General features: G+C 33.1%; 1 protein-coding gene across 1 annotated transcript in view; it reads left to right on the forward strand.

Annotated features, from left to right (window-relative positions):
- CENPK (centromere protein K) overlaps positions 1-3,644 on the forward strand; it is a gene marked incomplete at its 3' end in the record, with an annotated part of 35,674 nt that extends 32,030 nt beyond the window's left edge. Inside the window, exons 10-11 of the mRNA XM_082837389.1 lie at positions 815-868; positions 3,486-3,644. Of these exons, the coding sequence (XP_082693515.1) occupies positions 815-868; positions 3,486-3,644 (213 nt within the window). The remainder of the gene's footprint in view (positions 1-814; positions 869-3,485) is intronic.
- Between the last annotated feature and the right edge of the window lie 12,537 nt (positions 3,645-16,181).

Here is a 16,181-nt window from a genome sequence, read left to right on the forward strand (position 1 = left end):
TTCTACACGTATGGAAGTGAGTCTTCCATTTCATCTTCGATTTTCTAATCACAGCTATATCATTGTGGAGACTGGATTTTTTTAAAAAGGTAAATTAGAACACATTTAGAGAACAACCATGCTATTGAGAGGCTGCAAGTCTATGAGAAATAATTGAAGAAACTCATGATGATTAATATGGAGAAGGCAAGGAGCTCATAATAGCTGTCTTCAGATATTTGAGAACTCTAGGGTGGAATTGGAATGAGATTTATTCTCTGTCATTCCAAGAAAAAAGGAACTAGTGAGTTGAGTTAATATTAGGAACTGTCAAGAACTATAGAAAGATGAACAAACCTCCCTGGGAAGCAAGTTTCCTGTCCCGAAGCTGTATCAATACAGTCTGGAATGTCATTTGTTTGGGATATTTTGATTGGGAAGGTTCAAACATTAGATTTTCATTTATATGAATATATATAATATGTGTAATATAATTTATCCATTTATATAAATTTATAATTTATCTCCATATTTAGAGATAGGTAGATAGATAGATAGGTGGATACTCTGAATTGTATCTTCTAGTAATTGCAGAAGATTTCCCTGTCTAAGAGGTTGTTCCAACTATTTTTGTGAACCTTAGTGTTTAGTACAGCAGGTTGTTTTCTTTCAGAATGCTTTTTAAATCATCTCATTATAAATGTTTGGTTTTAGTATATCTTGTACCACTGCAATTGAGGAATATTAATTTTTGAAATTTTGTAATAAATACAGTGTAATATTCTGCCATTAGAATTGAAATGTTAATTCTTTGTTATTCACACTTCTCTCAAAGAAAAACATTCAAGAATCAACTGCACAGCTGATAACACTGCATGAAATGTTAGAGGTAAGTGTTTTGTGTAGTTGTTTTGTCTTGAAGATATCTCTTCACTAGTGATTTGTGAACAATTATACATAGGCTTGAAAAAGAAAAAAATGCTGCTTTAGTTCTTAAGGTATACACCAAACTTTATTATATATATTAATTTATCTTAGTATAAAATTAGTTTCTATGTAGTAAGAAAATATTATTTTTTAGAAGAAGATGAAACTGAAGTCTTACTCTTAATCGTGTTCCCGATTATTACTTTAAGAAAAATTTTATGATGTTGTTTAGTATCTACACAGTAAAAGCCTATGCTGTTACATTGATGTAATCTTTAGTTGGCCAGTCTGTATTCTATCTAAAATACACAATTGAGTTTAAGGATTCTTTCCACAAAGTTGCAGAACTTCATTCACAGATTTTCCTTAAATAACATCAGCTTCTTTTTTCATAATGTAAGGACTCATTACACCTTTTTCTGCCTGACATTTGCTTTTTATTTTATTTACAAATATCTCTGACCTTTAAAAAAAAGAAGTTTTTGAACTTCAGCCAAATTACCAACTATATTAAATACTTAAATCTTTATATGATGACCTATTGCAGATTGGGTGGAGAGGAAGGTAGTCTATGAAGAGCTATTTAACAATTAATGTGATTTTTTAAAGTCATTGGTAAGTTTAGAATAAAGTGATTTCAGAAAACTTGTTTCACATTGTAATTTTATGCATTGGATGCTAAAGTCTCTATGTATCTAGCTAAATGGTTTTGGTGCCTCAGGATATCTTAATATAGAATATTATTACTTTGGAAAGCAAAATACAATTATTTTTTAGATTGTGATTTGAATCTTTTAACATATTCCTATTTAGTCCAGTTTATACCGAAACTACTGTTTCTCATGGATGACTTGACTTTTTTTTAATAAAAGTTGTTATATATGTGGCAAATATTGACAGTTGTTAACTGGGAAGTACATGTGTAATTTTTGAATAGCGCACTATGAGATACCATGTAAAACTTAGATTTAGAAACTATTTTTGTCTCCAAGGCTTGTATTATCAATAATAAATATAAACAGAATTTAAACTGCAGTTCAGTGAAGAATAAACCAATATACATGTTCATGTTAAAGTAGAATTTTTAGCATTTAATTATTTCTGGCATCTATTAGAAGTTTGATTAATATAACTGAAGTTAGAAATGAAAAGAAAAATTTTAAATTATATTAAAATAAGCAGTTGCTCTAAAATGGGAATAATATTTAATTATTTTATTATCATACCTAAAAGAAATGAGACCAAGAGCTTTTTTCTCCAGGATGTGGTTCTGAAGTAGCTAAAGTTAGGGAGTTCCCTGGTGGCCTGGTGGTTATGGTTCTGAGCTTTCACTGCCACGGCCCACATTCAATCCCTGGTTGAGGAACTGAGATCCCACAAGCCACATGTTGCAGCTAAAAAAAAAAAAAAAAAAAGAAATAGCTAAAGTTAATGGCAGATGAAATTATTTCAAGAATTGAGATGTTAAAAAAAAAAAAAAGAATTGAAATGTTGATATTATTATGAAATGTGCTTGAGATGAGAGCTTTATAGTTTTGATTTTATTTCTATGGTACTTTATATTTGTATAAATTGTATTTTTCCTTTTCTGTGTTTCTTAATATAATATATTTAAAGCTTTGGCTTGGCAATTCAGAGATACGGAGTCTAATCCATGATCTATTACTAATTATGTGCCCCTTGAGGAATCTTTTAACCCTTCTGGATTCTGGTTTTGTAATTTGTAAAGGCACTGTGTGGGAGCTGAGGAGGTAGAGTAATAATTGATACATATTTAACATTTATCAGTATGTTTCATAAAACATTAGTGTTTGAAGAATTTTAAATGTGTGTTTCTTAAAAAAACTTTTTTAATGCCAGTGGATCTGGGATATACAGGTGATTCTGAGTGCACATTGGCAGTCTTTCTCCAGCTTATATAACCATAGAACCCTGTTTCTCCACACTAAGAGCATCCTTAGGGAGACCAATTCCATGGAATGTAGTTTGGGAAATGTTAGTCTTATATAATTTACTGCAGATACTCAAAACGTCCCAATTTGTGGTTGTAACCCCTCAATATCCTTAGTGAAGAAATCAAAGATATTTAAGATAATTTGAAGGAAATGATGATGATAGAATTGTTGTTTCAAAGATTTATCAGATGAATAGGTGTTTTTGGGGGGAAGAGTAGCATTGGTGATTTCTCTTTCCCCCAAATATTAAGATATGTATGCTGTTTTTGAACTTTTTGAGTACTTAAGTTTTTTATTTTTAAGAAATGGTTATAACCAATCTTGTAACATAAGCAAATTATTAATCCTAAGAGAAGTGAGAGAATTGTAAGTGCCTTTTAACTAGTTTTTAGGAATTTTAAAAGTTAAGGTGCAAAGATTCATTTTAAAGCTATTTCCATTCACTAATATTTGTTTTTTTAAAAAAGAAAATCAACTATTTAAGTTAATACATAGAAATTATGATATAAACAATTAAAGAGAAAAGACATTAACATTCTTTGGTAAGAAACTTCATTAATGTTTTATTATAGCTGTATCAATTTTTTTCCAAGTAAGGTATATTTTGAATGATTTTTTTTCTAGATTCTTTTAAATAGATTATTTGATGTTCCACATGACCCATATGTCAAAATTAGTGATTCTTTTTGGCCACCTTATATTGAGCTGCTCCTGCGTAATGGAATTGCCTTGAGACATCCAGAAGATCCAACCCGAATAAGATTAGAAGCCTTCCATCAGTAAAAAGGTGGTCTTTTTTTCACACGTACTTAAAGAATCTTGTCATTCAAGGATAATGGAAACACTGAGAATTACTTGGATAAGGAACATTATTTGCAAATCAAAGCACATAGTCCATCTTCCTTTTGTGCTTAAAATGACTCATGCTGCCATCCACTATTCATTTAAAAATGGTCCTTTCGCAGTCAGTCATTGCTTTGGTATTTTCAACTGGGTGGACAAGAATGCAAGTGAAAAATATTCTAGACTTAATTATTACAAAACTTTAAATATACCTTACTTCTGCAATATTCTTTGGAAAATTCGTTGTTAATTTATGATATTGATAATGTAATATTTTTCTTTTAAAATTTATGACAGTTTCTTTTATGCATTTGATTTCCATTTGGTGCTTACATCATTTAAATTTACAAATTGTAATGGAAAGGCCATTTAATTTGCAGGAGGTTTAAAAATTGACTTAGTATCTTAATGTAGAAGGAAGCATAATTTAAAAGCATTTAGTAAATCTGTTCCATGTATAATGCCATATTTCTAGATTTGTTAAAAATTTGAATGTTAAAAAAACTAATGGATAAAGGTAGCATGAAAACTATATTTTAATGTGTATTATATTACAAGTGATGATATATATTAAATCATTCTTGATTCTGTTAATTATTACTAACAATACTGTGTTCATAAAATTTTGTTAATCCTCTGTGACTTTCCTGTAAATAAAATTCTCATTTAAAAACTCTAGCTTTTTGGGGGATGTGGCATGATATTTTAATAAACTAAATAGACTTTTTCATAGGTAGATAAATGATGATATTATAGAACTACATATAAGCTAAACTAGAGAATTCCAAATACTTTTTGTATCATTAGTTTTCTAAGACGACTTAATGTATACTTTTATTTTTGAAAATGCTTTCTACTGCATTATAGTATCCAAGTTTCTTGTTTACCTTAAATACTTCATCTTTTTTAAAGTAGGCAAAAACTATTCCAAGTATACCATGTTCCATTTATAGAAAATACAAATACTGTTATATTTTAGAAAATGTGTAAGTTCTTTTATGGGAAGATGACATACAAAAGTACCTTCCTAGAATACTCTAGTTGAGAGTCAAAGGATTGAGCAACTTATTATTCCTCAGAGTTACTGGAGAAAGGAAAAATGGTGCTAGCAGTATAAGTCTGACAATAATTCTGTCTGACAAGAGCAGATAATACTGTTGTCTGTGAACTTCTCTGTGTTGCAAATTACAGTAAGAAATAGATAAAGGCAATAAACAACTTGATGATTTATTTGGCAAGTCTTGATTTCACATACATCTATTGGTTTGAATCTTTTTACTGTAGCATCTTGTGTAAAGTTTTAAAGAAAACTGTGATGATTGCATCCTACTTTTTAATTTGTTAACTCAGCCTTCTAACATAGCATGATTTTTTTGCCCACTTTTCATCTCAATTATAAACAACGTAAATTATAGCAGAATTAGTCTTGATTTGTACTCCATCTAAGCTTACAACCCTTGAAGGGTTTTTTTTTTGTGGCTTTGAGTATGCTGGAGAAAAGGTTTCAAGTTCTGAGAACCTATATGTGGGGGCCATCACTACAGATCCCAGGAACATTGAGGGTAATAAAAGAATATTTTGAATAACTCTGTGCCCAGATGTTATAACTTAGATGAAATGGACCAATTCTGTGAAAGACACAATCTACTAAAACTCACACAAGGAAAAATAGCCACTTTGCATAGCCTATATATTAAAGAAATTGTATCAATAATTAATAAGCTTTCAAAACAGAAGACATCAGGCCCAATGGTTTCACTGGTGCATTCAAGAAGAAAGTGATGACAATTCTGTGTTCCGAAAAATAGAAACTAATTCATTCTACGAGGCCAGCATTATCCTAATACCAAAACCAGACAAAAACATTACATTACCCTAATACCAAAACCAGACAAAAACATTACATTACCCTAATACCAAAACCAGACAAAGGCATTGCAAGAAAGGAAAACTACAAACAGATACCTTTCATGAACATAGGTACAAACATCCTCAACAAAATAATCAAATTCAACAATGTAGTACAAAAAATTATGCATAACAGCCAAGTGGTATTTATTCCAAATATCCAAAACTGGTTCAGCATTCAAAGATCAATTAATGAAATCCAACATATCATCAGACTAAAATAGAAAAATCATATGACCATACCAATAGATTACAAAAAAGCTATATGACAAAATCAGATAACACATTCATGATGAAAACTCTCAGCAAGCTAGGAATAGAGAGGAACTTCCTTAGCTTGATAAAGAACATCTACAATCTGATGCATTATTACTTATTCTTTAAAAAAAAAATTCAGAAAACTTACAGCTAACATACTTAATTGTGGGAAACTAGATGCTTTCCCTCTAAGATCAGGAAGAAGGCAAGAATGTCTCCTCTCATCAGTGCTAGTCAACATTGTACTGGAAGTTCCACCTAATGCAGCAAGACAAAAAAACATCCCAAGAACCAACAAAAAATCTCTTGGAACTAAAGACCAATTACAGCAAGGTTGCAGGATACAAAGTTAGCATAGTAAAGTCATTTGTTACCTATATACCTGAAATTCGAAACATTATTACATTAACATCAAAAATATGTACAAGACTTATATGAGGAAACCTACCGAAGTTATAAAAGAAATCAAAGAAGATCTAAATAAATGGAAACATATTCCATGTTTATGGGTAGTGAAACTCCATATTGTTAAAAGTCTCAATTCTTTTCCAAATTGATTTATAGGTCTAATGTAATCCCAATCAAAATGCCAGCAAGTTACTTTGTGGAAATCAACAAATTGATTCTAAATTTATATGGAAGGACAAAAGACCCAGAATAGCTGCCGTAATATTGAAGAAGAACAAAGTGGAAGGACTGACAGCAACCTTAAGACTCACTATAAAGCTATAGTAACCGATACTGTGAAATTGGTGAAAAATCAGACAATAGATCACTGGAACAGAATAGAGAGCTCAGAAGTAGACCCATACAAATATGGTCAGCTGATCTTTGACAAAGAGGAAAGGCAAGCAACGCAATGGAGAAAGCTTAGTCTTTTTCAACAAATGGTGGTAGAACAACTGTACATGCACTTGCAAAAAAAGGAAGAAAAACTGGTCACTGATAATACTGACATTATACCTTTAACAAAAATTAACTAAAAATGGATCATAGACCTAAATGTAAAATGCACAACTATAAAACTTCTAGAAAATAACATAAGAGAAAATCTAGTCTGACCTTGAGTTTGGTGAAGACTTTTTAGATAAAACACCAAAAGCACAATCCATGAAAGAAAAAAATTGATAAGTTGGATTTTATTAAAATTAAAACATTGTACTCTGTTAAAGACACTGGTAGAATGAAAAAAATAAGCCACAGATTGGGAGAAAATGTGCAAAACACATATCTAAAAAGATAACACAGAACTCACCAAAATATACAAAGAACTCTTAAAACTCAACAATGAGACAACAAACATCCCAATTAAAAAGAGGGGAAAATGACTAAATTGACACCTCACCAAACAAGATAAACAGATGGCAAATAAGCAGGTGAAAAGATCTCCACATTGTGTGTCATCAGGGAAATGCAAATTAAACAAAAGTGAGATGCCACTACACACCTATCAAAATGACCAAAACTCAGAACATTAACAACATCAAATGCTGAGAAGAATGTGGAGCAACAGGAACTCTCATTGATTGCTGGTGGGAATGCAAAATGATACAGTCACTTTGGAAAAAAAAGTATATTCTAAGCATACTCTTACTATACAACCCACAAATTGTGCTTCTTGGTATTTACCCAAATGAGTTGAAAACTTATGTTCACACAAAATCCTGCACACCAATGTGTATAGCAGCCTTTTTCATAATTGCCAAAAATTGGAAGCAATCCAGATGTTCTTCAATAAGTGAATGGACAAATCGTGGGACATCCATATAATGGTTTATTCAGACATGAAAAGAAATGAGCTATCAAGCCACGAAAAAACAGAGGAAACATTAATACATATTCCTAAGTGAAAGAAGCCAATCTGAAAAGGCTACATACTATATGATTCCAGCTGTATGATATTCTCGAAAAGACAAAAGTATGGAGACAGTTAAAAAATCAGTGGTTGCCAGAGGTTGTGGTTTTGGAGGATTTGTAGGAAGGAGGGCAGGGAAGGGTGGGATGAATAGGTGGAGTACAGGGGAGTTTTAGGACAGTGAAACTATTCTTTATGATACTGTAATGGTGGATACATAACATTATGCATTTGTCAAAATCCATAGAACTATAATACAAAGAATGAATCTTAATGTAAACTATGGACTTTAGTTAATAATAATGTATCGGTATTAGTTCATCGGTTGTAACAAGTGTAACACAAATACAAGATGTTAATGATAGTGGAAACTATAGGCAAGGGGAAAGGGGGTATATGGGAACTAAGGAATTTGGGGAAAGAATTTTCTTACTGATTAAAAAAATTCTCAGGAAGAGATGGCTTCTCTTGTTCTGGTGAATGTTATTTGGTCTGCATGAAACATCTGGAACTCTTTAGCCATTCTGTAATCATTAGAAGAGCTGCCATGGACAAATCTGGCATACTTAGTATGGCAGAGTCTCAAAAAAGAGCAAATCGTAATGTTATTGAACTGGGGAATTAATTGACCCTAGAGCTGCCATACTGGGGAGCATGATTTACAAGATAATAAAATTTCCTTCTGGTTTAATCAATTGAGACAGGTTTTTCATGTTTCTTGAAACTGAAGACATTCTATCTGGTAGCAACATTCCACCAAACCATTAAATGGAACTTTCACTCTCGCTGAAATTAATTTTATGGAACAGTCTGACAAAGACTTTAAAATGTGTATTTTGAGGTTGCTGGAAGAAATAAATTTCTTCCATTTAAAAAGGGCTAGTCATTGTAACACAAAAATAGGAACAAATGAAACAACAGTTGGTTATGAAAAGGAATTAATTACAAATCCCATATCTGATTAAATATAATAATTTAAATACAAATTCTACAAGTAGGATAAACTCTTGACTGGATAAAGAGTGAATTAATGAAAGATAATTTGAAGAATTCATCCAGAAAAATAAAGAGAAAAAAATTATGAAGCACAGACAAAAGAGATAGAGAACAAATTGAGGCACTTCACCAACATAGAAGTTCCTGATGAAAAGAATAGCAGGAATGATAGATAAGCAATATTTGAATAGATAATAGCTCAAAATTTTTCTGCAGAGCAGCCAAAAACCTCAGAAAAACATGCATACTGAATACTGTGTAGGATAAACCACACCATCAAACGGTTTAGTGAAGCTATAGAATATCAAGAAGAAAGAATTTTCAAAGATACTAAAGAGAAAAGATAGTTTACCAAGATGGAAATAGCAATTATATTGTTCACCTGCAAAAATAAATGTTGGTGCTGAGGGAAAAGAAAGACCATCAGCCTAAAATTCCATAACCAGCTAAACTACTATTCAAGAATGAAGACAAAATAAATTTTCTGACAAATAAAAACTAAAAACCTTTCCCACAACGTACTCTCCCTGAAAGAACTGTTAGCAGACATACTTCTATAAGAAGAAAAGTTAATCTAGGAGGAGGATGGGGCATAAACAGTCATGAACGTGTCAATTTATTTAATGTCAGTTATGAAAGGAAGACATTTAGAAAGAAAATGTTTCTGGAAAAGATGTTGCGAAGATATCATACTTCAGAATATCTGGCTATTCAAATTAAAAAATACAACCTATGTTTAAAGGAAAAATCCCTACAGGGTTACCACGTTTGTATTAGCCTGTTCATAGTGGGGAAAAATAGCAATTTTTTTTACATCATCATATGCATGTATCTTTAGGCATCAGTATTGCAGAAGTAAGGAATAAAAATTTGGTAGGAAGTTAATTTGGGGGAAATATTCAAGGTTTTTTGAAGATGAGATAGGATTTCCCTCTTAATTTTGGCTTATCTTAGGGTATAAAGTGTTTGTTTTGACTGTGGAGCATGATATGCGTTCTTACTGTTAATGGCAGCAGAGCAAAGGGTTGTTTCTGCTTCAGGACCATTGCATACTATAAAGAAACCAATGACTTTTGCTTTTTTGTAAGAAAAAAATGTATAGCAAGTAGGCAAAAAATTTCTTGAGGAGAATGTAAAGAGCTCTAAACATAAAAGAACAAGAATTGAAATAGATTATATTAAAATTCGGAATTTCTGTCTATAAAAAAGGAAAACACCTTGAGAGAGAGTTGGAAGGCAACCCATAAAATGGGAGAAATTATTTACAACAAAGAACTCTAATCTGAGATATATAAAGTGTGCCCCCAAATCAACAAATAGAAGATATTCATCCCAATTAAAAATTACATTGGTAAAAAGACTTAAGAGACGCTTCATAGTAGAGAATAAATATCTTTTTTTTTTGAGAATGAGTATCTTGAAAATGTTTTTAAAAGCAAGGAGAAAGAGCTTCTTAGTTCATTCTGGCTGCCTTAAGAAAACACCAAAAATTGGGTAACTTATAAACAAGACATTTATTTCTCACCGTTCTGGAGGGTGGAAGTCTGAGATCAAGGTGCCAACATGGTCAGGTGAGGGCCTTCTTCCTGGATCACAGCCAGTGACTTCTTGCTATCTCCTCATATGGTGGAAGGGCTGAGGGATCTCTGTATGGTCTGTTTTATAAGAACACTCATCCCTTTTATGAGGGTTTTACCCTCATGACCTAAGCACCTCCCAAAAGCCCTAGCTCCTAATACCATCACATTGGGCATTAGGATTTCCAGAGGTTGGGAGTGATCAACTGAATTGAATGTTGTTGGGAGATCAAGTAAGCACTACAAAATTGACCACAAGATTTCTCAACATGGATGTCCGAAAAATCATTATTTAGACTTCACTGAGTTCTCTATTATTTGGAGCACATAGTACTTACAATATATGTCACTAAATTATGTAACTTATTGCAGTTTGTCTGTAACTTTATTGGGGGAAGGAACCTTGCCTTTTATCTTTATACTTCTTTGCCCTTCACACAATGCTAAAGAGTAGGCAATGGCTATTGGCATATCAAGGTCTTTGCTGTTAGCTCAGTGATATCTTTCTTTCTTTCTTTCTTTCTTTCTTTCTTTCTTTCTTTCTCTTTCTTTCTTTCTTTCTCTTTCTTTCTTTCTTTCTTTCTCTCTCTCTCTCCCCCCTCCCCCTCTCTCTCCCTCCCTCCCTCCCTCCCTCTCTCTCCCTATCTCTCTCACACTCTCTCTCTCTCTCCCTCCCTCCCTCCCTCCTTCCCTTCCTTCCTTTCTTTCTTCATTCATTTTTGGCTGCATTGGGTCTTCATTGCTGCTCGTGCGCTTTCTCTACTTGTGGCAAGCAGGGACTACTCTTCATTGTGGTGCGCAGGCTTCTCATTGAGTGGCTTCTCTTGTTGTGGAGCACGGGATTTAGGAGTGTGGTCTTCAGTAGTTGTGGCACGCAGGCTCAGTAGTTGTGGCTTACAGGCTCTAGAGCACAGGCTCAGCAGTTGTGGAACATGGGCTTAGTTGCTCCGTGGCATGCAGGATCCCCCCAGACGAGGGCTCAAACCCGTGTCTCCTGCATTGGCAGGCGGATTCCCAACCACTGAGCCACCAGGGAAGTACTAGCAGGTGTTAACATTTTATGATAATAATTCAGGTTGTTTTGTTTCTCAAACAAAATTTTATAGATTTAGCTGATTCTCACTTTGTGCTCTTCCTTAATTGCATCCTCTTCTCTTTCTCTGCCAGATAACTATGATCAAGATACCATATGTTCTTCCTCTGCATACTTTGGTAAGTTTGAGATATATATTTGGTGTTAAAAATATTTATAATTAAAACTTTATATAAATTATCATATATATACAGCCTATCCCAGTTTGAATCATAATGTATCCTATTGCAGCATTTCAAATTAATGTTATATAATTTACCCATGTTGACATGTGTGGATTTTGTTCATCATTTAACTGCCAAATAATACTCCATTGTAGAAATGGATCACAGCTGTTTTTTGTCCCCTATTGATAATCATTTAGGTTGTTTCCATTTATTCACTGCTACACATAGTGTTGCCTTAATTATTAATGGGGATTCTCATGTGCAAGAATCTTGTAAGGTTATATATTTAAAAATGAAATAGCTGGGTCAAAGGTGCACATCTTCCTCTGTATTAGATATTGCCAAAATTGTTCTTTGTGGTGTTTGCACTTAATTTACACTTCCATCAACGCTATGTTAGATATCACCTCACACCAGTCAGAATGGCCATCATCAAAAAGTCTACAAACAATAAATGCTGGAGAGAGTGTCAAGAAAAGGGGACCCTCCTACACTGTTGGTGGGAATGTAAATTGGAGAACAGTATGGAGGTTCCTTAAAAAACTAAAAACAGAGCTACCATATGACCCAGCAATCCCACTCCTGGGCATATATATGAAGAAAACTATAATTCAGAAGGATACATGCACCCACAATGTTCGTTGCAGCACTGTTTTCAATAGCCAAGACATGGAAGCAACCTAAATGTCTATCGACAGATGAATGGATGAAGAAGATGTGGTATATATATACAATGGAATATTACTCAACCATTAAAAAGAATGAAATGATGCTATTTGCAGCAACATGGATGGACGTGGAGATAATCATACTAAGTGAAGTTAAGTCACACAGAGAAAGACAAATATCATATATCACTTATATGCAGAATCTAAAAAAAATGATACAAATGAACTTATTTACAAAACAGAAACGGACTCACAGACTTAGAGGATGAACTTACAGTTACCAGGGAGGGAGGGTGGGTAGGTGGGATAGATTGGGAGTTTGGGATTGACATATACACACTGCTATATTTAAAATAGATAACCAACAAGGACCTACTGTATAGCATAGGGCACTTTGCTCAATATTCTGTAATAACCTAAATGGGAAAAGAACTTGGAAAAAGAATAGATACATGTATATGTATAACTGAATCACTTTGCTGTATACCTGAAACTAACACAACATTGTTAATCAACTATACTCCAGTATAAAATAAAAATTAAAATAAATAAATAAATAAATAAGAAAAAAAGAAAGGGAAAAAACCAAACAACAATATACTAGATATTCCATTTGCCCAATCCTCCCAAACAGTTGCTATTATCAAATTTTAACATTTTTGCCACTCTGATGAAAGAGAAACATTTCCATTTCCATGATTGCTAGCAAAATTGAACATTTCATTCTCATTTATTCGTCATTAGGTTTTTTCTCCTGCAACTCTCCTGTTTATGCCATTTTCTTATTTTTTATTTTTTTGGGGCTGTCCCTTATAGATTTGTGAGAGTTCCTTCAATATTCTCGATATTTATTATGATTCATTTATATGTGTTACAAATTTTTCTCCCACTTTCTGGCTTATATTTTCACTTTTTAATGTTTTTAAAATTTTGATTTAATAAATTTAAACTTATCAATCTTTTTCTTTATGCTTTGAGCCTTTGCACATTACTTAAGAAACCCTATAATAGTCTTTCAAAAGATTAGAAAATATTTATTTTAACTATGTCAAATTCAAATCCAGTCTCATTGAAAGAATAAAATATTTTGTGTATTGAATCTGGTTTTAATGTCTGGGAGGTAAATTCAAAACTCATCATCTTTAGAGATAGTCACCTGCTCCAATTTAATAATTTCAAACAAGCATAAAATCAGAATTCTTCATCTCATTTTTTTCTGAAAATACAAGAGAACAGTCTAATTTTAAGACATGCCTTGGTTTTTAACTAAAAAAAAATTAAAGTGCATGCTAATATATTAAAAATTGTAAGGTAGAAGTTTATTCTTACCTGTAAAATGTTCTCAGTCCCTATTCTTTGACTTTCAGTCTCTTCTGCCTTTCTGTTTCTCAGTCTCTGAAATAAATACACACATGCATTCAGGCATACATATATACAAGTTCCTTCCTCTCCCATATTTCCACTTATTCCATCTTTGATTTCCTGAAAGGGCCCATTCATTTATATTTAATTTGATTTCTAAAGACTGATAGCAAAGCTTTTTTTAGGTAGGGGGTTTCCTATCACCTCCACTTTGCCCATAATCTTCATTTCTTTTTTAAATTTATTTTTATTATTTTTTTTAAAGCCAAGGTGTCTCCCACTGAGAGGTGAGTGCTTTAATTGTATACACTCTTTTTCTATTCTTTTCCATTACGGTTTATCACAGGATGTTGAATGTAGTTCCCTGTGCTATACAGTAGGACCGGGTTGTTTATCCATTCTATATGTAATAGTTTGCATCTACCAAACCCCAAACTCCCAGTCCATCCCTCCCCCACCCCCACACCCCCTTCATTTCTTAATTAAACAGAGAATGAGAAGGAAAGCTGGAGGAAAATTTTTTCAAAGAATTTCTATTGCAACTTAAATTCATTCAGGGTTTGATTTAAATTTGTTTCATATAATTCAATTAAGAAATAATGCCTGTGTAGTGCACTAAAACACTTCCATGCTGTATATAATATTAGGATGGCAAGATATTAATATAGCATTTGTATTGCAAGATAAGAAATGAGGAGGAGCCAATAGATTGAGTTAGACGGATACATGGGCAGGTTCTGTTTGTGAAAATTCATTACACAAAACTTTTCATCAAATTATATATTTATGTACTTTATGAATATTCTACTTCAATAAGAAGTTTTTAAAGACATAAGAGATCAACCTAATGCAATGTATAGATCCTGATTCCAATAAAAATAGTTTTTTAAGCCTTTATTTGCAATTGAGGAAATCTAATATTTGACAAAATTAAGGAATTATTATTGTTTTAAGAGTCATAATGGTATAGTAGTGGTTATTTTTTTAGTCCTTATATTTTAGAAATACAGGTAAATATTTAATGGATGCAACAAAATGTTATCTGACATTGGCTTTAAGGTAATCCAGTGGGGTGGAACAAGTAATGGGGAAAAACTGGTCTGGTTTGACACTTATTGAAACTGGAAAATGGATACATTGGGATTCATTGTACTATTTTTCTTCTTTTGAATGTGTCTGAATTTTCTGTAATGCAGTGAAAATGTACACTTACACACACACATATACACACATACAAAGTTAAATTGAGAATTCATCATTTCTCATGCTGATAATTTTTCACCCTAACTCATAGTTTTTCTTGATTTAGTCATTTGGAGAAAAGGAATCTCTGGGAAATTTTTCATTACTCTGTTTAGACACAGGATGGCACTCTTTGAATAAGTAATTAGCCAAAGTCCACTTCTCATTGAATAAGCTCCTTTCCTTTACAATGCTGCTACTTCCTAAGGTAGTTTGTCTTAGTTGAGAGTAAAAACTTTTCAGTCAGCTTATACAGATGATTACTACTCACACATTAATTTTAGTTTTCTCTGCTGGCTATGTCTATCTACTACCAGTTTTTAAAAAATTACGGATAAGTTTCAACAACTATTTAAAGGGTGGTTTGATGCTAAACCAGCTCTGTGCCCGCACTTATTTTTAGTATTTACAACTATTGCTATGAGATTAGCCATCTTGTGTATTTTAATGCAAATATCTATATCTATATATCTATATCCATATCTCTCCATGTGAATCACCTTTATTTAAAACTGTTAATTCCAACCACAGGTCATATTTCTACATTTTAAATAGAATTGAGCTAGATACTACAGATTAAGGTCAAGGTGAGGACTATTGACTGTGGACAGATGCTTTCCCCTTTCAGTCCTCAAAAAAGAATGGAAATAACTGTATTCTTGGATGTTCTCAGCCTGATTCATGCCTTCTTTTAGCCAACTATTCATGTATTCACCAGAAGAATTACACCTACTACCTCCGGTGTAGGAAGGGAAAAAAAATCAAATAAGCAATAATGTTAACAGAAGCTTGAAACTTAAGAGCTGGTATTCAGAAAGGTCCTCCTCCCTGTCCCCTTCCCTCCGGTCCAATTCCCCTTTCTGGTTCTGGCCATCGGAAATTGACTTGGCGTTAACTGCTGGAATTTCAAGCGTCAATTCCGAGCCCCTCCCCCCCGCCCCCCCCCCTCGGAAACTTTTAAACCTCTCCCTACCCTACTCTCAACCGTAGAGGCAGATAAATGATGCAGCAGATTACACCGCTGAAAGGCAACATTTGTCCTGAGCTATTTTCACATTTTTTCCTGTTTCCGATTTGTGTGCCAGACTTTGTTTGCTTGCTTAGGACATGGAAAACATATTTGGGCATTTCCCCACAGTTTAATGCTAGTAGCTTTCTCCCAGCAAATGAAAGTGAAAGTGCTACGTAGTAGCCGTGTTTTATCCTTAAAGTATGGACTGGCAGCTGGTGTGTATGGAGTTGGGGGGGAGGGGTGGGATTGGGAAGCTTGAAAAACCAGTTTTGAGGTTTTGTTTGTTTATCTTGAGATAGTAGCAGGGTTCCTGCCCCCCCCACCCTTGGGGTCTGATTT

Source organism: Leucopleurus acutus (genome assembly GCF_964270905.1).
Source record: "Leucopleurus acutus genome assembly, chromosome: 3".
Lineage (NCBI taxonomy): Eukaryota > Metazoa > Chordata > Mammalia > Artiodactyla > Delphinidae > Leucopleurus > Leucopleurus acutus.